The sequence below is a fragment of the Lingula anatina genome, chromosome 2 (genome assembly GCF_051362555.1).
Source record: "Lingula anatina isolate TDL-2025a chromosome 2, LinAna3.0, whole genome shotgun sequence".
Lineage (NCBI taxonomy): Eukaryota > Metazoa > Brachiopoda > Lingulata > Lingulida > Lingulidae > Lingula > Lingula anatina.
In genome coordinates this window covers 19,769,889-19,793,614 of record NC_141768.1, presented here as the reverse complement: position 1 = coordinate 19,793,614, position 23,726 = coordinate 19,769,889, and the positions used below count along the sequence as shown (strand labels likewise).

At 35.8% G+C, this 23,726-nt stretch overlaps 3 protein-coding genes and 1 long non-coding RNA gene across 5 annotated transcripts; 1 reads left to right on the top strand and 3 right to left on the bottom strand.

The window, feature by feature from the left end:
* Nucleotides 1–275: 275 nt before the first annotated feature.
* Nucleotides 276–4,162, bottom strand: LOC106176985 (cathepsin L). The gene is made up of 8 exons (XM_013559593.3): nt 3,997–4,162; nt 3,618–3,763; nt 3,149–3,254; nt 2,313–2,583; nt 2,047–2,147; nt 1,658–1,821; nt 1,104–1,214; nt 276–813 (listed from the first exon to the last, which is right to left on the bottom strand). The coding sequence occupies exons 2-8, from the start codon at nt 3,761–3,763 to the stop codon at nt 714–716; spliced, it is 999 nt and encodes a 332-aa protein (XP_013415047.1). The 5' UTR covers nt 3,997–4,162; the 3' UTR covers nt 276–713.
* An 813-nt stretch (nt 4,163–4,975) lies between these two features.
* Nucleotides 4,976–12,788, top strand: LOC106177012 (uncharacterized). The gene is made up of 5 exons (XM_013559642.2): nt 4,976–5,480; nt 6,890–6,946; nt 8,955–9,129; nt 9,561–9,739; nt 10,333–12,788. The coding sequence occupies exons 1-5, from the start codon at nt 5,283–5,285 to the stop codon at nt 11,395–11,397; spliced, it is 1,674 nt and encodes a 557-aa protein (XP_013415096.2). The 5' UTR covers nt 4,976–5,282; the 3' UTR covers nt 11,398–12,788.
* Nucleotides 12,789–13,323: 535 nt separating this feature from the next.
* LOC106177011 (U4/U6 small nuclear ribonucleoprotein Prp3) lies at nt 13,324–20,975 on the bottom strand. Of its 2 annotated transcripts, none has more exons than XM_087005143.1 (19): nt 20,800–20,975; nt 20,262–20,421; nt 19,921–20,036; nt 19,433–19,546; nt 18,956–19,021; nt 18,593–18,768; nt 18,256–18,276; nt 17,946–18,039; nt 17,638–17,735; nt 17,314–17,401; nt 16,914–17,015; nt 16,598–16,656; nt 16,097–16,206; nt 15,746–15,889; nt 15,324–15,423; nt 14,847–14,960; nt 14,443–14,642; nt 14,098–14,150; nt 13,324–13,906 (listed from the first exon to the last, which is right to left on the bottom strand). In XM_087005143.1, exons 2-19 carry the CDS (start codon nt 20,404–20,406, stop codon nt 13,751–13,753), a joined length of 1,956 nt encoding a protein of 651 aa, XP_086861269.1. In that variant the 5' UTR covers nt 20,407–20,421; nt 20,800–20,975; the 3' UTR covers nt 13,324–13,750. The 2 variants fall into 2 exon arrangements, with proteins under 2 accessions (XP_086861269.1, XP_086861270.1); XM_087005144.1 differs by lacking the exon at nt 20,800–20,975 and adding an exon at nt 20,676–20,694.
* A 929-nt stretch (nt 20,976–21,904) lies between these two features.
* On the bottom strand, nt 21,905–23,709 carry LOC147763461 (uncharacterized). The gene is made up of 2 exons (XR_015333135.1): nt 23,196–23,709; nt 21,905–23,059 (listed from the first exon to the last, which is right to left on the bottom strand). It is a non-coding gene; the product is annotated as an uncharacterized LOC147763461 (long non-coding RNA).
* Between the last annotated feature and the right edge of the window lie 17 nt (nt 23,710–23,726).

Sequence of the window (23,726 nt, the reverse complement as noted above, 5' to 3'; positions counted from 1 at the left end):
TTTGTATAGTTTGATAAAGGAAACGTTAGTTGGGCAGGTATTCTGAAGGATATGCATCGTTCAAGCCATTCTGTTAAAGTGTCGCAACTCCTTTAAGATTCACCCCCTTTTTTACTCACTTTCACCTTTATCTTTGAATGCATTAAATGCAATCTTCAACTCAACCCCCCCCCCGACCCCCCACACACCTATAATTTTTTTCTCAGCTTATGGTCCTACTTACTCATGCTTTTGTGCATTTCAAATATAGTTTGGTTAAAACAAGAGAAGACAAATTATTAAAACTTAAAATTTTCGTTTATTTATATCACAAAATAATAATAATTCAAGTATCAAAACAGTAATACATTATGTCCAGGCTATCAGATTTATTAAAGATATGAATATACGAAGAGTTCAAGAACTGCAATGAACACAATACTCATGTAAATGTAGCAAATTCTTCCATTGTGCCACTGTACCAATGATTTCTACATTTACAGATCTTATATATCAATGATGAAATCTGAATCGCCTGATTTCTTTTCCAGAATTGTTCGTATCACAGTTTTGCTGATTTAACAGACAAGTTGTTTTCCGAATCAACTAATCATCCCAATCCACTCTTGCAATATTCACGATTCAAATTATTCCATCAGTCCACAGTTCCATCTACAACATGAGATCTTAAATATATAGAATCGAGACTTCTTTTTAAGAAGAATCCCGAATATCTAAACCAGTGGATAGCAAGCAGAGGTGGCAATACCGCATTGGTTTTCCTTATTACGGCTCATCATGACGTAACCCTCCATACCCCAGGACTTGCCCCAGCTGAAAGAGTCAAAATGATAGTATTGCAAGAGTGAGGGTCTGTTCTATTGAAAACACCATGTTGTAAAAAAGCGTAAGATTTAATTTAAACATTTGAGAAACAACTTTTTGAAAATAAGTTCTGCATTAAAAAGGGCAAGATAGGCATATATGTAAATGACATTATCTTTATCTAAATAAGAAATACTGTATGTAGCATTGGCATTAACATATGAACATTAAAGGATCTACACCAATGATAACATGAATTTACTGATATTCGCCACGAGAGTGAAACTTTATGAATATACCTGTTCTTCACGAGCCAATAATCCTTGGAGCCCTCAGTTCCGTAGCCGACTGCAAGCACACCATGGTCAAGTTTAGTGCTGCTGCAACGACGCTCATTGTAGACTCCACTCCTGAAATAAATAAATAAATAAATAAATAAATAAATAAATAAATAAATAAATAAGGAAAAGCATAACAGGAAGACAGACGACCATAGAAATATTTGATTGATTTTTATTTATTTTAAGGTTTCCAAAGTTGTAGGCTTATAAAGGGGTCAATATGTTATTTTCCGAAAATAAAACTGAAAACAAAAGGAATCGATTGACTGTCAAAAGTACTGAAAAAGCAGATTATTGTTTTGAGTGAACATTTTCATTTCAAACAGTCTTAGCATATTTCAACTAATTTGTGTCAAAAATGAAACAATGACTTTTTCCTATATCAGTGGAACTTTGCCTAACAAATGCAACTGGGCCATTGCAATTTTGCTAAATTCAGTTAAACAGATAAACGTGGACGTTTATATATGTGATACTGACATTATATACACAAAATGGACATTTGCACTGACCTGTAAAGCTGGAAAGAAGTGTGGCTGGCATCAATGGCGACAGAAATCGGTCCGATTGTGGCGACAGCAGACTTCAGGTCGGTCTCACTCCCTTTCTTGATGTCGGTGTATCCAGTGCATGTTGCACCAATATTTGCCGTTGTGAATTTGCATTTTCGGCCAGTCTGTAAATAAAAAATCGTCAGCATCTTTATTGCAAATGTAACCACCTTTAACGTTTACTACTCACTTACAAGATATTGACTACAGTTTCACAACATAACAAAATGAATTCATTTTAGAAATAAAAGGAATCGATACGAAAACGAGAAGAACTTTGAAGATATTGAAATAATGTTACTTGGTGATAAGCCATGGACGTTAAATTTCAAATGAAATAAAAAGCGTACCTTTGCTGTGTATGGGTAAGACTCCTCGGTATCAAGTCCGCCGTTAGCCTTGATGTACTTGAAGCCGTTGTCCATGAGACCGCCCTTGCAACCCATGTTGCCTATGTAGCGAAAAAAAAAATTTGTTAATTTAAATCAAATATTTCAATTAAATAAAAAAGAACAGTTATTCATTCTATTTGCAAAAAAGCTATTCGATTATAATCGAATAAAGAATTCACATAAAGAAACCGTTCAAATAATGCCACTCGTTTGAATGTACGCACCATATCTCCTTGAACAATCAACCAACTGCTGCTCGGACAGAGATACCAAGGTTCCAGTTTTCTTGAAATGCTGTCCCTCCAGGGAGCCGGTGGTAGAGAACGCCCAGCAAGATCCACACTGCCCCTGGTTCTTTACCTCGGTGACGTAGCCTTCCTTTCTCCAGTCTACTTCATCTGGGACCTGTACGTGACTTGGGGCCAGAAACACGTTACCGCTGGTTCTGTTGGGCATTACATAGCCATTCATTGCCTGCACGAATTCTTCGTTGGTCTGAAAATGTATTTAGAACTGTGAATCTATTTTACAGAAAAAAATGGTATTTGTTAGTGCCATTCTCAATATTCTCAATATTAGTTACAATGAAAGCGATTCAATTAAGAAGTGATTGTGACTTTTGAAGTTTAAGTATACGTATTAAAAGTTGTGTTGTCGCCTGGAATGAATACATTATTCAACTTGCAAATAAAGGTTCATTAGGACAAGCACTGTCTGCTAAGTCAAATTTAATTATGACAAGTGCTGATAATAAAATATACTAGATTTTATTTCAAGTTGGATTCAATTGAAAGTTGATATATCCTTGCAGCTTTTCACCAACAGTGGAATCATCATAAGTGGAGTGTATTTATTCAACATTAACAATCGTAAATGATTAACTTTAAAGTACCTTCGGCCTAGAGTATTGAGTAATTTCGCGACGGGCTATCTTTATCTTTTATTTGTTCGTCCTTCTGTTACGACATTAAATTTGTTTGTTTAACCTACTGAGATCCAAGATAGGTATATCTGTTTTTCAATCCGGAAGATGTTGAAAAAGGGAGATAATAATACTAACCATATCAGCAAATTCGTTGACACCGAGAGTGAACGTGTGAATTCCCATGTCATATTCCCTGTTGTGTTTGGCAATGATGTCCAAGTGGCTTTCCCAGATTCTTCTCCTGTAAGCAATAACATTACAGATATGAGATATATATGAAAATGATTCTAGATCAATGTGCACAAGTAGCATATGTGAGCCAAATTTTAAATGAATATACTCCGTCCTGTCAAGTTCGCTGGGTTTATAGGGTCTACGACTCTTCATTTATAAATTTAACTAACAGTTAAATACCTGCAACTATCAGCAGTGGGCCGTGAACACACTGTGGTACTTTGAAATATATTGAATGGTAGGGACCTTATGTTACCGCTGAAAAGAGTTTTTCGCCATAAAATGTTCCTTTTTTATCTAAGAGATGTTGAACTTTGATGAATTGACTCTTTACTTCGTATTTAACTTTCAATCTACATGGTTTATTCACCTGTAAAGTTCCTCTTCTTGTGTGGCATAGTTTTTGCTGTGAACAGACTTGAATGAGTCCCATTCGCCGTCTAGCTCAACATTGTAAATTTGGGGACGAGCAAGAGCTGCCGCGAAACACACTGCCACCAAAATTGTAAAACGCATCTGAAAACAATGAAATTTAAATAAAGAAATATATAGATTCTAGAGTCAACTACAATTCATTACTAACGTAAAAGTAAGTAAATGAGAACAAAAAAGCAGGAAAAAATAACGCAAGACTCGAATTCTCATGTATGATCTTTAACACGAACAATGTAGTCAGAAATTTAAAAGAAAGTAAACTTATGTGGAGGAACTCAGTCTTTACAAGCATAGGCCTACAGATTTCTGCTTACCTTGTTTGTGAGTGAAGAGTTGTCTGGTAAACTGTTCAGTGAAACTTGCTGGACCTGGAGTCTTGCTAAAGTAGTGGTTCTACCTTGCGGTTAGCGCACATTTATAGTCCCCTGGCGAACTACAGTGGCTGTCCCGTGACTGTCACCTGCTGCTACCTCATTCACTTAAAGTCAATATCTGATAAGGATTCGCCAAAGAGAGTAAAGTGAGCGCGTGTTGTAATAATCTGTGGTGTTGGTTTCGAGCGCACAATGCTTATAAGGCATGCTTAATCTTTGACCGCTGGTCATGCAGTGTTTATGCATGGGCCTATGTTATAAGCCTACATATGTAGGCCTAATAAGAATCACAATGCCAATTTAATTGTTGTTCAAAATATCCGTTCTTACCTATTTCAAGTGTCATAAAGAGATATTGTGCAGTATGTGTTGTCCGATAGTAGACTAAGAGCCAGGCAAGTACATTTACGTGTACAAGTCCAGACTGATTAAATTCAAATCAAAATCATTAAAAAAAAAGAAAGGGCGTGGACCTACAACCCAAATGAGACAAATACATGTAGGCCTACAGTACAGTGTAGGCCTACATGTATGTCGGTGATGTTATGCGAGTTAGGGGTAGGGGGCCAGCTCGGGATTTGGAATTTATGAAAGTGATCTTAATCTTTTCCTGTCATTTTTCTGTTGGCTTAACTACAGCGGTGTTGTTTGCAACTTCCTATTCTAGTGCCATTCACATTTTATTCCACCTTGTTCATTTATATCACGATAACTGAGATATGTACCCACGCAAAAACCCGGCAAATATTTTGAAGGCCATCTAAAATTTATTTTCTGTTATACATAATAAAAATAAAACATATATGGACACATGGAAAATCTAAATATATTTCCTGGAATGTAAAAAGCAAAAAGGACACAAAACTATACATCCATATTTCGCGGAAAGGAAAGTCGCGCGAGATTTTGCGAGATCTCCATTGTAAACAACAACATTGATGTGCAGTGGGAAGGAATGAGGCGACGGAGAATTTATCGATATTTTTCATTGCCCTTTCCGATATTTAGCATTGCCTGTAAATACCAAGGTGGGGCACAACGCCATGCACCTTTTAGCAGTATGTCTCCAGGTTTTGGTTCTGCGATACTGACATTTGCGGTATAATCTTACTGCAGTAACACGGCGGCAAAGTTTGGGGGAAATTAAAATCCACTGCTGCATGCCGCGTCTGTTAAATTTCCCCTTCTTCCATTTTCGGCACTAGTACTGCTCTGAGGAATGAAACATGCCAGGTCATCATACAAGGAACCGCTGTAACTGCAGCTATCATGGGTGCATAGAGAAGCTTTGGGTGTACCTAATGTTTGGTGTGGCTGACATTGTGGTAGGGTTTATGTTGGGAGTGGTGTATTTCAGTGTCAGGGCGCTGACCACATCACTCCAGTATACTGAGACCATTCCAACCTATGCTAATGCCATCATAGTAAGTGGACACTTTATATAATGATGCTGATATTGCTTTAATCAGGTGTTTAGAAAATATTAACATAGTAAGGAAGTTTATTTATTCATTTGGCATGATCTCAGTACCTGTACACAGTACATGTAAGGATGACACTTGCATATAAGATAAGATTGTGAAGAAAATGTACAAGTATATTGCAAGGTCATGCTTTTAAGAATAACTGATGAAAGCATGCACCTCAAAAGTTTATAGATGCATGACAAAGCCATGCACCAATCATTTCCATGCTTGTGTTGTATGACAGCTTATTTAACCTTATCATCAGGTGCACAGCCACCTGTTTAGTGGGAATGCATATATATATATATATACATGCTTCCCACATCTGCTGTACATGTGCACTATATGTGTAAAGCATTTGTGAACATGAATGATCATGTAAAAGAAGCATGATAGCAAGTTACATTAGAAATCACAGTATCTGCTCTTGTACCTTCTTTATTGTACCAGATATACATTACTAGTACTGTTTATTTTATTGTGCTGAATAATAGGGAAGAAGATGATGTATTCATAGCTTCAATACCGAGAGCATTTGATAGTTAAAACTCTAAATTTGGATACAGCATCACATTTCTGATTATAAATAACTGCTGTTATCAAAATGGTGCTCTGCACTGTGGGTGCTTCTAAGTACATGTAGTACAAGTATACTCAAAGATTTCAATAATATCTCTTCATGTCACATGTGTGCTTGAAGTAAATGATTAACAGACCTCGTGTTGAAATTAACAACATATTTCATGTCAAGTAAGCCATCATGTGATAAGAGTTGGTTTTGAAAGGCTTGCACAGTTACTTAGAAATGATGACACACCTTTTAATTCTATATATTCAAGTCACATGGGTAGTGGAGTTTTTTTTTTTTTTTTGTGCTGCTACATATTATGTTTAACAGTTATTTCATGAATATTTGATATTAAGATTATGTTGGGAGGGGATTCATGGTTGTGATACACAGCGAGACTTGAATTTATGTTAAAGTTAAATGATTTGCAAATAATTGCAAAAATGATGGAAATTTCAGGCTGGTCAGTACTGTCTTTCTCTGTCTCTCTCTTTTAGTTAAACTGCAAGTGACAGTCTAATATTTAAACTCTATTTGTTTTTAGATGTTCTTCCTATATATCAGCACAATTAAGCTAAGGATCTTCTCATACACTCTTTAAAAACACTACAATGTTTCGAGTCCTAAGAAATATATATCAAATAGATCTAGATTCTTGGTTAGTAATGACACCCCTGTGTTTGTTTATATTTGAATTAGAAAAGGCTTTTTTATTGTGAGGCAGAAATTATTTTGAATATTTTTGTTAATTAATTTTAACTGTAACATTGATGTGGTTTCACTTTCATTTATATTATAGGCATTCTGTGCTGGCACTTTTGTGATTTTGCTAAACAAAAGGAGAAATAAAATAGTGGTAAGTACAATTTGTTCTGTATATTGTTAAAATCATATATATTTATATATATATGTCAAGGTCAAAATTCTTGCAGCATGACCCTACATGTTAAAATATTACCCAAGTGCAATGACACAAATTGATGAAATTGTGTGGGGAGCTTACCATTATAGTGTAAAAAGAATCTTCATGATATTCGGTTGTAAAATGTACCAGTGTCAGTGCATTATTAATATCTTTCAAGTTATATCCAGTGCATTATATCAGAAAGACATAACACCTTGTGATAAAGAGTCAAAGGTTTCTTATGTAAAGATAACGAGTTGCAATGGTGAACTTGAACTTTGGTGTGGCAAACTGCACAGTCATAGCTGGTGTTTGTTATCTTATGTGGAATGAGTCTTAATAATTTATGTATTATCTGGGGTCCCTTCAAACAGACATGCACACACACACACACACACACACACACACACACACACGCACGTATAAATAAACTGGATCCTGGATTGTACCAAAGAGGAGCACAAAAATGATTTTTTTCTGTTTTTCTTATCACATATATTTACAACAGACTATAATATGTTGTGGGGCACAGGCATTGAAAATTTGACTGACTTGTCTCATTTCAATCATTGTGCTGTATTTTCGGAGCTGGAGAAGGATGCACATCATAATAAAAGCTGCCTGATGTGCCCTGCCGTTGCATATACATGTTCACACCCAGGAACTGATCTGGCCATCTAGGATGACAGTCTTCCAGAGCCAACACAGTTGGGAAATTTTGAAAACAAATAATAAATGTGTCATTCCTCCAAAAGACCAAGAAGACCATCTAAGTCTGTTCCTAAAATAACTTCAAAGCTCCTCGCCTGCCTGCATGAGCACACACGCAAACACATGGTCACATACACATGCATTTCCCTTATTGTCACAAGCCTGGTTAATTCTGAAGTTACAGATATTATGTATTAATTTTACTCTGGGTATATTGGTATTTATAATATAATTATTTCACAACAAGCATGTTGCCATATTTCTTGGGACCATTCAGTTTTTTTGCATGTTCATCCAAAAATTCTCTTCGTGATTGAGTAGAAGTAAAGATGAATAATTCACTACATTCTTGCGTGCCTTGCAAAAGACTGCCTTTCTGAAGTGGGATTAAATCTACTGTCCAATCAATAATCTTGTCACTCTGAGCATAAAAATTTTAGTCAGGTGTCCTTCATTAGGAAGCCTATAGTTCAAAGAAATCATATTCAGTGACTGTCATAAATCCCTGGAACAGCAGAATTTAAGAAGTACTTGATGCACATTAGGGAAATATTGATTTAAAATTTCAATCTTCTACTTCTCATTATATCAAAAAGGGTATTAATTATTTATCAATTTTAGACTAAAAAATAAAAAAACTTGTTTTACCAATCCAATGATAGTTTTGCTACACAGTGCTTAGGTAGAAACATTTTTCTTCAATTTACATCCAGTGTATACTCCTTTATGCAAACCAATCAATAACCTGTTAGTTGTCGCTCCTTTGGGATATTGATAATTGGTCTTACCAGGTGTTACAGCAAAGGAATATATAGGTTGATGGGTGTGGTGGTGACCATGTCACCTTGGTGGGGGATGTAAACCTATACTTAAAATGCAGAAATGGTCAAAGTAAAGCTTAATGCATATATTGAGAACACTTCATGTATTATGCACCTTAGCATGAAAAAGTGTTGCCATTTTTATAACAACAATAAAAAGACCATATGGAATCAATATTCTTCCCACCTAACCATGTTCCCACTCAGAAGTCATTTGAATGTGCTGGTCTGTAATTAGTTAATATATAGAGGTCGCATCATAATTAGTTTTCGTGCTTATGGATATTTTGATAGACTCTTTGATCTATCATATGTACTCAGTAGGTAAAGTTTTCATGTTTGGTACATGCATGGTTTCCACTGACCTCAATAAATATTATTATTTTATATGTATGGTACAAAAATTAAATTAATTGTCTCCTCTCCAGGTATGCACTGTGATCATGTTCTGCAGCGCCTGTACAGTGATGCACTCTGTGTCGGGCTTGACCACTGGCTTCAAGACTATTATCTCCTTGACCAGCTTCAGTCGCTGCGTGTATAGTGCCAAGCAGACCATGTGTCATTGTTATGTGTGGAGAAAGAATGTTACAGATTATACAGGTAAGTTTTATTAACTTGTACTCCTATAGTATATTATACAGTTTTTCCTGTAACCAGGTAGTTATTTTGTAGCTTTAACTTTTTTATGACTCATGCAAACATGTATATATGGATATAATTTTTTTGACTAACATTCTTTTTTTCTTTCAAAGTGAACTTGGTACTACATGGTGAAGAATATTATATACTTAATGTTTTTACACATAGATGTCTTGACACTTTGCAGAATGATACATATTTCTGAAAGAAGTATTGCTTTCATTATTTATAATTTTCACAAATCATTTATTCAGCTTTTAATGGTAATATTTTAAAAAATAAAAATAAAAAATACAGTTGTTAAGGCCGTTAAAAACTGATTCATGGCATCTTTCAAATGTTTGGATCAGGCAATAGGATAAATGTAAAAAAAATCCCTTTTATCTCTTCAGAGGAATCTGAATACTTCTTCTACAATGCTCCAAACTGTGGTGTTATACAGCACAACTTGGTGGACTTCATGTATGCTCTGTGTGCCCTGTACACTGCAGGTACACTTCTGGGGATTCTTGGCATACATCTCAGTTTGGTAGTGTTTAGAACAGAGAAGGAGAGACAAAAACATTACGAGGTAAAGGTTTGGTGAGATGGGAGGTTTCATTGTCTTTTGTGTAAATATAGTTCAAAGAAGTAAATCGTTTCTAGAGAGACTAAACGTGTTTTTACACGTGAGACAAAATATCAACTCTTAATCAAAGGGATTGTGACTTCTTACAGGGTAAGCATTGTTGCACATGTGAACCACTTGATAAACACTAGTCATGCTATCTGCTTCCCAAATAGCTTAAGATTACCTAACTGCCTAAAAATGCAGAAAATGTTATAGTTTTTAAGCCAATTTACCCTTGATTAGGTGAAAACTTACGTATTTTAAAATTGTGCTAGTATAAGCCCTGAATTCTCATCAGTATCTGGTATCTTTCGTAGACTGTCACCGGTTGCTAGTTATACTTTGTTAATCAGTAAGGCAAACAGGGAACAATTCCTTTGGAATGACTTTAATTGTGATTGAGAATATATTTTATACAAATGCTTAGAAATACATGCAGTTTATGAAAATAATATGAAGATTTTTTTTTCAAAGAAAACCCCTGTTAAAGTCTATCACAATGTATAATAAATTCCAGATAAAATGTAACGTGACCCCATTTTTTCCTGTTACAGGAAGAATACTACTTTCCAAGTTGTGAAGAACAAAACGAAAATGTCAGGAACTGTTCCCAAGAGAGGTCCATCACAGGAAGTCCGTCCCAAGTATCAAGATGTGGTGCTATGCAGGGTACCAACCCTTCAGCTAGTCCCCCTGTCAGTGGCCCCTTTAGTCGTAGAATCATGCTCCCTGGGGAACCCCAGTTACGCCTGTTGGGAGTACGTCGAAGTGAAAGTCTAGTCCGCACTGGTAGTGAAAACACTGGTCCAACTGATGGAGAAAATGCTCCGAGTGGATTAAGAAATGCCTCTGTTGAAAATGTCCATCAAAATTCTTATGGTAGTCCAGTTACAACAAATTCCAATGTGTATGACTTAGGTTATCCATATTATGGAAATTTTCCCCTTATATGCAGTGGGGGCTATATTTTACCAGCTCAACCATTCCAGCGTTTGCCATCCTGCCATGAACCTTTACCTCCCCATCCATTGCAAAGATCGAGAAATCCGTCCGACACACTCCCATCTTGTCCCATTCCTAGGTTACCAGCAACTAATGCTTCACGTCTGCCTCCAAGACCACTTAGAAGAGGAGCCAGTGTTGGAGCAGCAGATAATGCCCAACGAGTTTTGCAACGTCATGCAACCTCAAGTCATAACAGATTTGGAAGAAGGTTGAATAGATCAAGTAGTTTTCATAGCACAGTTCCACAGTCACATCTTGGCACATTACCTCTGGCCCAACTGCCACAATCTGACATTGAAGCAGAACCATTTGGGTGGATGCATTTCTTTGCCGGGTTTTCTCATTTTGTTCCTATGCCCCCAGGAACCGTGCCAATCCCCTTTGATCCACCTCCCCCTTATGCTCAGCCACCACCTTATGCAGAAAATGACCCAGTTCAGGAAAATGCATCCCAAAATAGCTCCAATAGGGAAGGAGAGGGTGGAGACAGTGTTATAAGCTCAGCCAATACAGTTGGTAATTCGGTGGTGTCAAATAGCGATAATAATGCTAGTGACTTAGGGAGACCAAGCTCTGACACTCAGTCTGTAGATGTAACAGTGACGGTTATTTAGAATTCTAAATTAGAATTTTTAACATTGTTTACACTGCCCAAGCAATGTTTTAAGTATGTGCACTCATACTTTTGTTTAATATTTAAATATTTAACTGATACAAGTTTACTTTTGAATGGAATCTCACAAGATTCTGTCAAGACATTGTTTGAATTCAAGGTGTTCTCTTTCCTATTTTCCAAAGTCATGATTGTAAATTTGACTTGCTTCTGTATGTGCCAATTTTGCTTTTAAATTTTGTATTTCAGTATTTAACTGATACAAGTTAACTTTTTAATGGAATCTCACAAGTCTGTTGAGACATTGTTTGAATTCAAGGTGTTCTCTTTCCTATTCTCCCAAGTCATGGTTGTAAATTCCATTTACTTTTGTATGTGCCAATTTTGCTTTTTAATTTCATATATCAATATTTAACTGTTACAAGTTTACTTTTTAAGAAGACTGGTAAGACATTGTTTGAATTCAAGATGTTCTCTTTCCGATTCTCACAAGTCATGATTGTAAATTTGACTTACTTCTGTATGTGCCAATTTTGCTTTTTAATTTCATATTTCAATATTTAACTGATACAAGTTAACTTTTTAATGGAATCTCACAAGAGTCTGTTAAGACATTGTTCGAATTCAAGATGTTCTCTTTCCAATTCGCCCAAGCCATGGTTGCAAATTCGATTTACTTTTCTCTGTGCCAATTTTGTTTTTTAATTTCATATTTCAATATTTAACTGTTACAAGTTTACTTTTTAAGAAGTCTGGTAAGACATTGTTTGAATTCAAGATGTTCTCTTTCCAATTCCCCCAAGTCATGGTTGCAAATTCGATTTACTTTTCTATGTGCAAATGTTGCTTTTTAATTTCATATTTCAATATTTAACTGTTACAAGTTTACTTTTTAAGAAGTCTGGTAAGACATTGTTTGAATTCAAGATGTTCTCTTTCCAATTCCCCCATGTCATGGTTGCAAATTCGATTTACTTCTCTTTGTGACAATTTTGCTTTTTAATTTCATATTTCAATATTTAACTGTTACAAGTTTACTTTTTAAGAAGTCTGGTAAGACATTGTTTGAATTCAAGATGTTCTCTTTCCAATTCCCCCCAAGTCATGGTTGCAAATTCGATTTACTTCTCTATGTGACAATTTTGCTTTTTAATTTCATATTTTAATATTTAACTGTTACAATTTAACTTTTAAATGGAATTTCACAAGAGTTGTCAAGACACTGTTTGAATTCAAGATGTTCTCTTTTCAATTTCCCCCAAGTCATGGTTGTAAATTTGATTTACTTCTGAATGTGCCAATTTTACATTTGCATCAAAGTAGATTTTTCTTCACTTTTTATGTACTATTAACCCTTGCAATTTAATGAATAAAATGTTGTCTTTGTTATTATTCAGTATATTTTTAATCACATTTTCAGTAGTTTTTTTTTTTTACAGGAAAAAATAATTTTAGGGGTGTGACTGACTATTGCAATGAATGGAGAAGTCATCTGGGGAGGGGCGTGTTTGTTACAGCAAAAATTACGATTTCCAGATGGATGTGGGTCTATTGATAATTTCACCATTTAAATAAAATGCAATGAATTTCATGTCAAGCCCCCCCTCCCCCACCCAAAAAAAAAAGACGAAGTAATTTTTCCCATATTACTTTAACATTTTGGAGACATTTTGCATTTTGAAAAATTTTGACAACAGTGCATTGCAACAAGTGTTACACCTATGCAAATGCGAAAATAGAACCAAAAATGTAGGGGACCCAATTTGAGATCAGGTGTGACCTAGGTTCGTAAAGTAGGACACAGGTTTTTGTAGTTTATGAGATGTGGTTATGGCGACTCCCATCTGTTGACATGCAGGGTAAAACCATGTACACACGCAGTGCTAACACTGTGGTACAATAAAGCTACCAAAACAAGGTCCAGTGATGAGAAGTACCAGCATTTCCACACGTTTAATTCATTTTCTTGCATAAGAACTTTTTCTATGCACAATTCATCAGTTAACCACCCATCTTTTGACATCTAGCATGGTTACAGTTACCTTCTAAGACATCAGCTGTAGTAACAAATATTTGGGTGCAATGCTAAGGATACTAAATGATCTCTGTGGCTCTTTTATAATTTTGCCAACTACTTATGTCTTATTCCCTAACATCGATTTTTTTCCCTCTGACCATGTCAAGGGTGATTTAAGCCTTTTCACATCAATCTTTACAGCTGTAGTGGCATGTTTTATCTGAAACTGACAATCTCTCAGCTGAATAAAATCTTCAGCAATGCTAGCTAAAGCTATCCAGTAAGCTGTGCACAACTGGAAGTACATTTGACCGATCTCAAAACTCTCGTTTTTAAACTAGGAGTCCTCTCCCGCAGCCTCTAAGACAGCCCCACTGTAAGCCAAGTCCCAGTACTGTTCAACTCCAGTCTTTTTGAACTGTTCTCTAGCAAATGACTCTGTTGGACATGCCTTGAATTTGATATCGCCAAATGATCTGTTCATTGCTGTGCCCTGAAACACACACAAAAAAATGATCCATTTAAAAATCACATAAAATGTACAAACATTACAAAAATTTACATTACATATAATATGCAATTATTAATTTAGAGTTGCAAAGAAGAGAAGAAAACTTTATAGTGATGTCATAGTTATCACTAAGACTGTAAATGACCATGGATAAAAACATGAAAAATATTTACCTCCCAAACTAAAACACACTTGTTCTCCGTCTTCTCATCATTGTCTTTATCATCTGAAACCAAGAAACAAAATTAAGAAATACACAGCATGATACAAGATACGGCTGCATCCTCATTTCATACTTTGATCAAAACACTTCAATAAAAAATTCTGATTTTGTAAGATTATGAGAATGACCAAAAAATGACCCATGTTCATAATTCTTTTATGATTTCTAATAGATTATATGTGCTATAATTATAGTAAAGACAGAAAAAAGATTGACATATCAATCATATAAGTTCCAGTCTCCTTTAAAAGTTGAATCTCTCTCTCTCTCTCTTTCTCCACACACACACACCTACCATCTTTAGATGCCTTATTATCTTCATTCCATTTAATCCTGCGAAGCATTAATCTCTTGAACTTTTTCTGTTGTTTAGGGCCTCCTTCCACAACGACCACATTGCAATCTCTGTACAGGACTACTATACCAGTCATGAAGAGTTGTTTACAGTTGGCTTCTATTTTAAACTTCTTTGCTGGGTTGTTAAGATTGTTAACCCTATAGTAAAGAATCAAGTTCGAAATGGAATAAATAATAATAATAATAATAATAATAATAATGAACAAAATATCTACACAAATAAATATATCCGAGTATCATTTTTAAACGGTTTTTTATCCAAGTTGATAACGTTGATTTACATGACTTATTTTTCTCAAAATTATGTACATACATTCCTGAAGCACACAAAGAATACAATACCTATATAAAGCAATGTGGACCCCTAATGATGTATCTTCTTTTAATTTTTTCATTTTTTTCTCTCTCCTCTGTTCCTCTGTCAACTTTCTGGCTGCATTTGTTTCTTCATGAACTCTGACACAAATAAGTAAGTAAATAAATATATTTTAATTGCAAAGATTGCACTTTCTATTGGAAGGAATTATAATATGCTATGTTAAACATTTACTGATTTATTTACAAGCTTGCATTATGATCTTTGAATTGCCTCCAATTTTATATCAAAACATACATCCCCTCAAAATTATTGATACTAGAAAACATGAAAATGTTTGAAAAAAAAAAAAAAACACTGGTAAATGAAACCATAACAAACACCAATGTATGTTGTTATAGCCCAAATCATAACAAAACATTATGCAGCTGATATCACGTCATGGAACAGTGCACTGCATACCTTATGACCACTAATGTATTGGTATAAAAACATGACCTTACTTCTGCCTCTTTGCCATCTGTGCCCTAACATGTGCTTCCACTTTGGTTGGGTCCTGTACCGCTTCAGTTCCCAGAACCCTCATAAGGTTAGCCATTCTTACTGCAAATGATAACATACATTTTAATTTATATATATTGGGGATATTGGTCACCTTTCTGGTATATTAGGTATGTCATTTTTTTTTTTTTTTTGTACAAGACAAATTATAATACCATGTTTAGAGCTCAAATGGATCATCTAACTAGCAATGTTTTATGATTTCAAGACAGAAGCAGAATCTGCATGCTGTAATGAAAAATTTTGACAACTATTTCTTGAAATATTCAAAACTCATTTATACGTAACACACTGGCCATTACTCCATACCAAAAAGTAATACGTTGAAATGACTGAAATTAAGAAAGCTTAAGTGTTCAACTACCTTTAGGCTCTGGTGGGGGTAATAAACCTAATCTGATCTTCTCTGTTAGTTCTTTCTGGGCTTCTCCTCTGTTCTGCCTCCTTAATTTCTTTCTTTCCTTCTTTGTTAAATATACAGGTATCACTACTTCTTTTTCAGGTTCAGCTGTAGTTAAAATAAAACAATGTAGTTAACACATCACAATATAGGAGTGTAACATATTATAAATTCTATCCCATTCATGTTACCTACAGATTAATTAACCTAATGAAATGATCTACAGCAGATGATTATTTATAATGTGTGTCATCATTATTTGTTTATTTATTTTAGGATATATGTACTTGAGTGATGGAGAAAACTTCCCTTTACCTGGTGGTTTCATCTGTATGGGATGTTCCACCAAATGTGTTACACCAATTATTTTCTCTTCTTGCTGTCCATCTTCTGATATTGGAGTTTCTTCATCAAGGCAGTCATATCTGAAAACGGAATATCACATTTGCTAATGGGTTGTGATTCTTATTATTATAATACTACTACTATCACTAATAATTACAATAATAATAATAAACAGTTCTTAAGGACCACACTCTCATATGCCAACTACAATTACCAATTACATGTATACTATGTGCATATAAAATGGAACATTATTATCCATTGAAAATAAACCATTTATAAGACACAAACTTTTGGAATAAGAGCAGTGACACACCGTGGGCAAATCAGGAAGTTTTGCATTACATCCCAAAGAAATACAAACAACAGTATTTTAGTACTTCAAGTACTTTTCAGGCACAGTATTTCATTTTTTTACATTATCATATATCTCCTCTGTAAGGTGCATCATGCTACCAAATTGGTCCATACCTTTCCCCTCTCAGTATCACCGAGTCCCACCATTCAACTTCTGGAATCTCATCATCTCTCTGCAATAAAAGTGGAGAGTATGAAGGAATTATTATTAATGAGGTTTGGGGCAGCAGGAACTATACAATGAGGAAAACAGAAATGTCCCATTCAGGGATTTTTAAAGTTCTTTTGTAAGTACAAAAATGATAACTAGAAAAGACAGAAAAGTTAGTCTCTTACATTGACAGCCATTATACCCCCCCCCCCCCCCCCCCCCCCCCCCACACACACACACACACACAAGAAAGAAATTATAAGTGACTGAATATCTTACGTATTCCTTCTTGGGCTGGATGGTTGCTAGTTTGGCTGCTGAGGCTATCCCAGTCTTTTTTGCTGCTTGAGCAATCTCACTTTGGAGTTTTTCTAGTTGGGCCTTTATAGAAAAAAAGTTTGGGTAATGTAAAAAAATTGTTACCGTAGTTAAGGAAAAAGAAAAATGGCATATTCTTTCATGATATAAAATATGGTAATTGGAGCAATCATAGTATGCTTGGTTTCCCTGTAACTGTTAAATTTTGATTTTTTTTCTCCATTTGTATCTATAATGGTTCAAGATTAATCCTTTCCACATTTTCTTCTCCATTTTTGATATACTTTACATCGACAAAATTTAAATAGCAAAATCCATTTGTGATTTCTTCAAGAACATGTCTCTATAACAAATGTTTTACCTTAGTTCTCATCCTGCCAGCAATTTGTTCAAACTTGCCTGGTTCATGAAACTTGAACCCTCGTCTCTGTCTCAAGGGACCTTTGCCACTATTAAATACAAATTAATACCACTTACTTTCTCTAAAGTCAATGCAGTTGTTATAAAAAAAAACAAAACTGACAACCAAACACTTCTTTATCTATTTAATCTATTTAGGGATATTTGTAATATTCTATGTACATACACATAAAATACCAACATGATTACCATGGGAGTGCCGTATTAGAATAATACATACACATACAGGTGCATATAGATATAGTACAAAAGAAAAAGACATTACCCTACTCTCTCATCAAAGAACTTGGATTCACTTATTTCTTCTGGTGGCTTTTCTTGTACTATCTTGAACTGCTCCCGCCTCTTGGCACGGATATTTGCCTAAGAATAAATAAATAAATAATAAAAAAATACATAATCATTTATGAAGTCCATTTTCAAATCACTCTGCACACAGAATCGTTTAAAAATCCTCATTGCTAAAGATGTACAGTTTACACTACATATAAAAAACTAGTCATAAAAATCTAGCAGGCATGCTAAATAACAGAATCCCCAGTATTTTTTCTAGTCTCAGACTATAAAGCTGACCTTGAGTGTGGGTGTATACTGAGTGAGCTGGATAGCCTGTCCTGTAGCCTCGTCTATTATCCTGCCCTCTGCATCCAAGATCACTGGAGCAGGCCTGAAATGTTTGAATCCCATTGTTTATAAACATACACACACATACATGGACCATATAGATCTTTTTTAAATACTTCTTATTAAACAATATTTCTGATTTAATATATAGTGTGCCAGGAATAAAAAATCTACTAAATGTGTGACAAAAAGGGAACACCTCAGTTATAAGATTATAAAAGAGCTTTACAGCAGAATATGTTCAGAAGCTTTTGCTTACTTTGAGGATGACATGACCTTCCTGAAAAAGACAAAAAATAAATAACAAGTAAATAAATTGATAAATAAAGACTTTTAGAAAAAAAATCCAAATAATGCAAACAGGATTCCAAATTGAGCTTGTATTCAAGTCTTTTTCTTGTAAGTAGAAGGTGCTAAATACCAAAATCTAAAATCAAAGACAATGGTATCATCAAACTTAGGACTCCAACTGTAAAGATATCAAATTAAAAACATTTACAACCATCACCATTTTCTCAAACACACAAGTAAACTATAACTACTAGATGCCCCATCTCTTCTTCTACATGACATACCTCAATAGGCCCAATACTTACTGTTGCTGTTGCTGCTGCAGTCCCAGCATGGTAGTGGCGAGTCCGGATGTCATCATCTGTGACTGGATCCTGGCCTGCAGCTCAGCAGCTCTCTTGGCCTTCTCCACAGCATCCTCCATGAACCCCTGGGGCATCTGGGGCACCTGAGACAGAGACCCCGAGGACGCTGGTGGGATCTAAATGTTACAGTATATGAATTTATGTTCTCAGAACAGAAACTCTGATCAAACTGAAGGCTAGTTTTGTAACATTTTTGCTTGTGGAAATTTTACTTCTGAAACTGTTGTTTCGAAGATATTTAAGATTTTTGCTTATGAGATAACTTTTCACTACAATATTTATTCAGCTAAACAGAAATCTTACCACTGCTCCTAACTGTGCCTTTCTTTCCTGGATTGCCTTCTGCGCATTGGCCATAAGCTCCTTGATCTAGCAAACAGAACAACATATCTAATATAGGTATTCTACTACATTTCTTTTACATCTCCCAGTTTAATTTTTCTGATGTCTCTACATTCTTCCATTAAATCACCCATTTATACCATGTCCACAACTGTTCAGAGAATTATGATTCATAACCAGTTTCTGATTTCATCGCTTTTTAGTTTTATAAGACAGTGCTATGATGTAGATTGAGACCAATGAATTTTCTCTGGGATGGTAAAAAAAGGTTTACAGATTGTACTTTTATCAACCCTTCTGAGTAGGGTATACTTTGGTAATAAAATAAAAATTGCTGAAATTTCAAGGAAAACTGATTTTTTCCTATATTAAGGTTTAAGGCCCATTGTAAGCCATTAAACTCAAGTCATTAATTTTGTTTCTGACCAATGCTCTTACCTTATCATGAGCCAGCTGGCCAGGACTAGGTTGTCCAGGTTCTGGGACAGAAACAACCTCTTCCTGAAATTTTTTGGCTTTCTTACTGTCTTTTTCATCTTCATATTTGTCTTCCTAGAATAAATAGGGGAGACAAATGGCTGTTTAGAAAAGAAAAAAGGACGTGAGTGTCTTTCAAGCACCAGTGTGTACCCAAAGTAAGTGGATGCAGATCACCATTTTAGCACATATTTCACTATCTATCGTGCAATGGCAACTTGGGCAACATAATTTTTTTCAATCCTAAAGGAGGCTTTGTTGGCATTAACAAATTTCACCTCTTTGTCCTGTCATCACCAACACAATTGGTCTTAGAGTAAGTTACAACAGATTAGTATCCTATCCAGGTGGAGCGAAAACTTTCAACCTCTTTACACTGACAGCTGTACGTGTTATTTATCTTTTGTGAAATACACACTACTTTGACGTATCATTTCTTCAACACCAACCTTTCTCTTCCTGCTCTTGGAGTGCCTGCCTGAACTCCTGTGATCATCATATGCTGAAAATAGTTTGCCAACAAACCTCTCTGCTTGGGAGTCATCTAATATTTGAGACAGCTTACCTGAAAACAAGCAATGCTTGGATTTTGTTTGTTATTACATTTAAAGAGGATCCTCCCATAATGTTTGCACCCTCTCAGTCTGTAATATTTCTTAATACTTGAGGAATTAATTCAGTTTAGAAGCACAGCCAGATTGGAGAAAAAGTAAGAGTGAAGAAACTGTCTTTATTCAGTTAGGCACCGACTTAACTTCACACTCACAGTCACTTTCACTACCACACTTACTGATTGCTTTCCTTTCATCATAGCCTTTATCAATAACATTTAAAGACGCTGTGACAAGAGAGGGTTCACTGAATCCAAGGAACTTCTGTACAGTCTTATCAATCACTGGCTTAAGCTCTTCTAGTTCACGTCGTGACAGAGACATTATCACTGCTTTTCTCTGAAAAAAAAAATGAGAAAATGGTTACTAAAATGAATATGAAATGGGCGGTAATTAAAAGCTCAAAATGATACAACTGTATTCACCATTTGAATCGATTAAGGGGATGCCATTATCCTTTTTTATCGAGGTTGACATGCCTTGCGAGTGTGCGCAATTTATATCCTTATAAGAGTTTACAACATCCATAAAATGATACAGCAAAGAGACAACTGACGCGTTAAGCGAATATGCTTTGCAACATGTAAACTTACAAAATAAATAAATGCAACTGAGACAGGCCGACTCTAGTCACATTAGCAATACAGTTGCACTGCAAGTGTATCCAAAGTCATCAAGCAACAAAGGCTGAGTTAATTAAGTTAAGTGGAAACTTACTGCTTCACTCTAGGCTCAACTTTTCACTAGGTAAAAAGAGAGAATATACATTTCACATATTCGGATTCGCACACTACACGTTCAATATGGCCGACAGCAAATACAGCATTCCGATTGGTCGACTTGCCTGTACTCTTGCCTGTACCGTGTGTAACAGAGGGCAGCACTTACCTGAGTTCTCCAAAGACGAGCTAAAGAAAGAAAATCCAAAGTTACCCCGGGCCCGGCGCAAGCGTCTCGATTCCATAACTCGTCCATACTCGCCCCATACACTGTAGCCTCTATGTGATATCGCTATTCGCATTACGCAATGCATGCTTTCGAGATACGAGTCCAGCTTCGCAATATTTAATTCTTAAAAAAAAACTTCCATATGATGTAACGAAAAAAGTGTGGAGCGTACGGAAATTTCTACTGACATCAAGATATATCCTTCAGAAGCAAAATGAAAGAAAAATCAATGTTAAATTCAAAAACGATCCTAAAATATCAGTCAAATGCATTTTCCTCGAATGCGACAAATAATTGATAACGTCGAAGAAAATAAATGCACTGAAGACTACAATTTTTTTAACTATAAACGTTTAATATTACTGAATTTAACATATAAAAGTAACTTTATTTAAGCCTGTGTGTTAGTAAATAACTTTATTTCACGCATATAAAACATATTTTATAAGGGCATAGGGACATTTCTTTTTTCAAACGGGGCTTTGTTTTTGCCTTTTTATACAAATTAAATGTGTAATACATAAATCACTTCACAATTATTTACTGTTAAAAAATAAATGAATAAATAAGACCCAATTTATAAAAGCATCCATGGAGGCTTAAAATGATAAAAATACTTTCAGGATCACAACAATAACAACAACACTAATAATTATAATAATGGATAAGCATTTGAATGAATGAAAGAAAGCTGACATTAGACACTCAAGAGGAAAGTAGCGAAATAGCGATCAATATTGGTCTTTTGCACTATGTCTTTGAATAGCAGTTATTGAAAAAGCGTATAGTATTAAAACTCAGTAAACTGTTTTGTCAAGGCATCTTTGTAAAATATCGGTTCAGTTTTATTTGTTTTGAAAGAGAGGGAAAGGGCTTACAATGAAAAATAAGAGTTTTAATGCCTAATATACAAAAATGATACAAAGATAGGCCTACATGTAGCCTTTATGGCCTTAGATAGATCTCATGGTAAAATGAAACTGGAGTGCTTGATGGCCCGCCTTGGCCACAGGAATCACTATGCAGGGGCGGATCCAGGATTATTTGAAGGGGGTTCCGCATATGCGAAGCCGACCCCCCCCCCCTCCCCCACTTGGCGTGGTATTTTAGAGGGCGAATGGTGCCATTTGGTACGGTTTAGAACTATATGATTCAGCTAGACAAAATTCTAATTTCAAGGAGGGACCAGAAATCGAAGGGGAGGGGGGGGGGGGGGGCAGGACCCCCCTGACCCCCCCCTCTAAATCCGCCACTGTTATGTATGAATACCAGTCAGTTTGGACATAACTTCTTTTCTGAGAGTGATTCTTTTTCTATAAACGTCGTCATGGGAATAAGAGGAAAGAAAAAATCGTAGAATTCTCTTAAACGCAACAGAAAAACCCATTAAGATATCGAGGACAGTATATTGGGACAGTTCTTTAGGGAATTTGTGTCCATCACTCAAATCTGCATCGAATCCAGAGGTAAGAGAGAGTCAGCGCACAGTCGCAGGTCTTTTCAGTGGTACGTGTATATATTCTATTGATTATAGGTGTAAACAGACGTACCGGTATACGTGCTACGTCTGTTCGCACGAGCGGATACAGTGTTTTAATAAATGTGAAGCATCAAGATTGCCGACGTTAACGTCTCAAAATGCAGGCGCACACACAAACAAACATTCGAAAAGAAATGAGATTGGATATTCTGAGAACAGTATGAGAAATACGTTGAGCTTGAATCAAATCCACTCTTTGCATGTGGTGACTCGCTTTTCAAGCACCTAAATTCCAACTGGTACGCAGGTGCGGAGAATTATTTCCTAATACTTCTAAAAGCACTTGCATGATCAGCACGCACTTGTAAACCCATTATGTTGGCTGACTATTTAACGTATGTGGCTCATGTTCAGTCTACACTTCTGATTTTTTATTGTCGTTCTCTTGTGCTTTGAGTGTTAGGCCATCATGCTCTGTAAGTCGTAACATGTGCGGTCCAGTTCGATGATACTTCAACATTACATACGCTGTGATCAATGTTAGAGCCCCTAGGATTAAAAATACAAGACCTATAGCGCGGAATGTCGCAGGTTGGTAATTCCAAAAAACTGTCTCTTTCCCTAAACTGTAAACAGAGCTCGAGAAAGTCAAGAAAACCCCTGTGGCCCAGCTTCCAATACTGACCAGTAAGAGTCTTTTTCCCGCCTTATGGTAAGGGTTCAACTTTGATGCCAGTTTCAGATCCCTCAGCCTGCGCATGCGGCGCATTGTCCAGAGTTTTTCACGAATGTTGCACTCGTCGTTAAACTGACGCATATGCCTGCGAAGGGAATAATACTGCAGCTCTTCCTCTGTCTGCATTGTGTTATCCTAGAAGTCATCCCTGTGCACATAAACTGTAAAAGCAACAACATGTCAGGTTATTTGTAGCGACCGTGAGACAATGGCCTGAAGCCATCCCTGTGATGCAGCAAATTTAGGCAGCCCATACTTTGACAAATTAAATGCAGTCCCACCGTGTGACACAGATTCACCACTCCTATTATTCGTAATTGAAATGAGACACAGCCCACGATGGTGAAGTCAAACATTCGGACCTGGATTTTTGTCATAGCGATTTCCTCTCACACCTACATGTGCTCTCTTGTAACACTGTGCACACCGGAATATGAGAAAAAACTAGTTTTGCTCGACATTATGAAATACAAGCTTTCG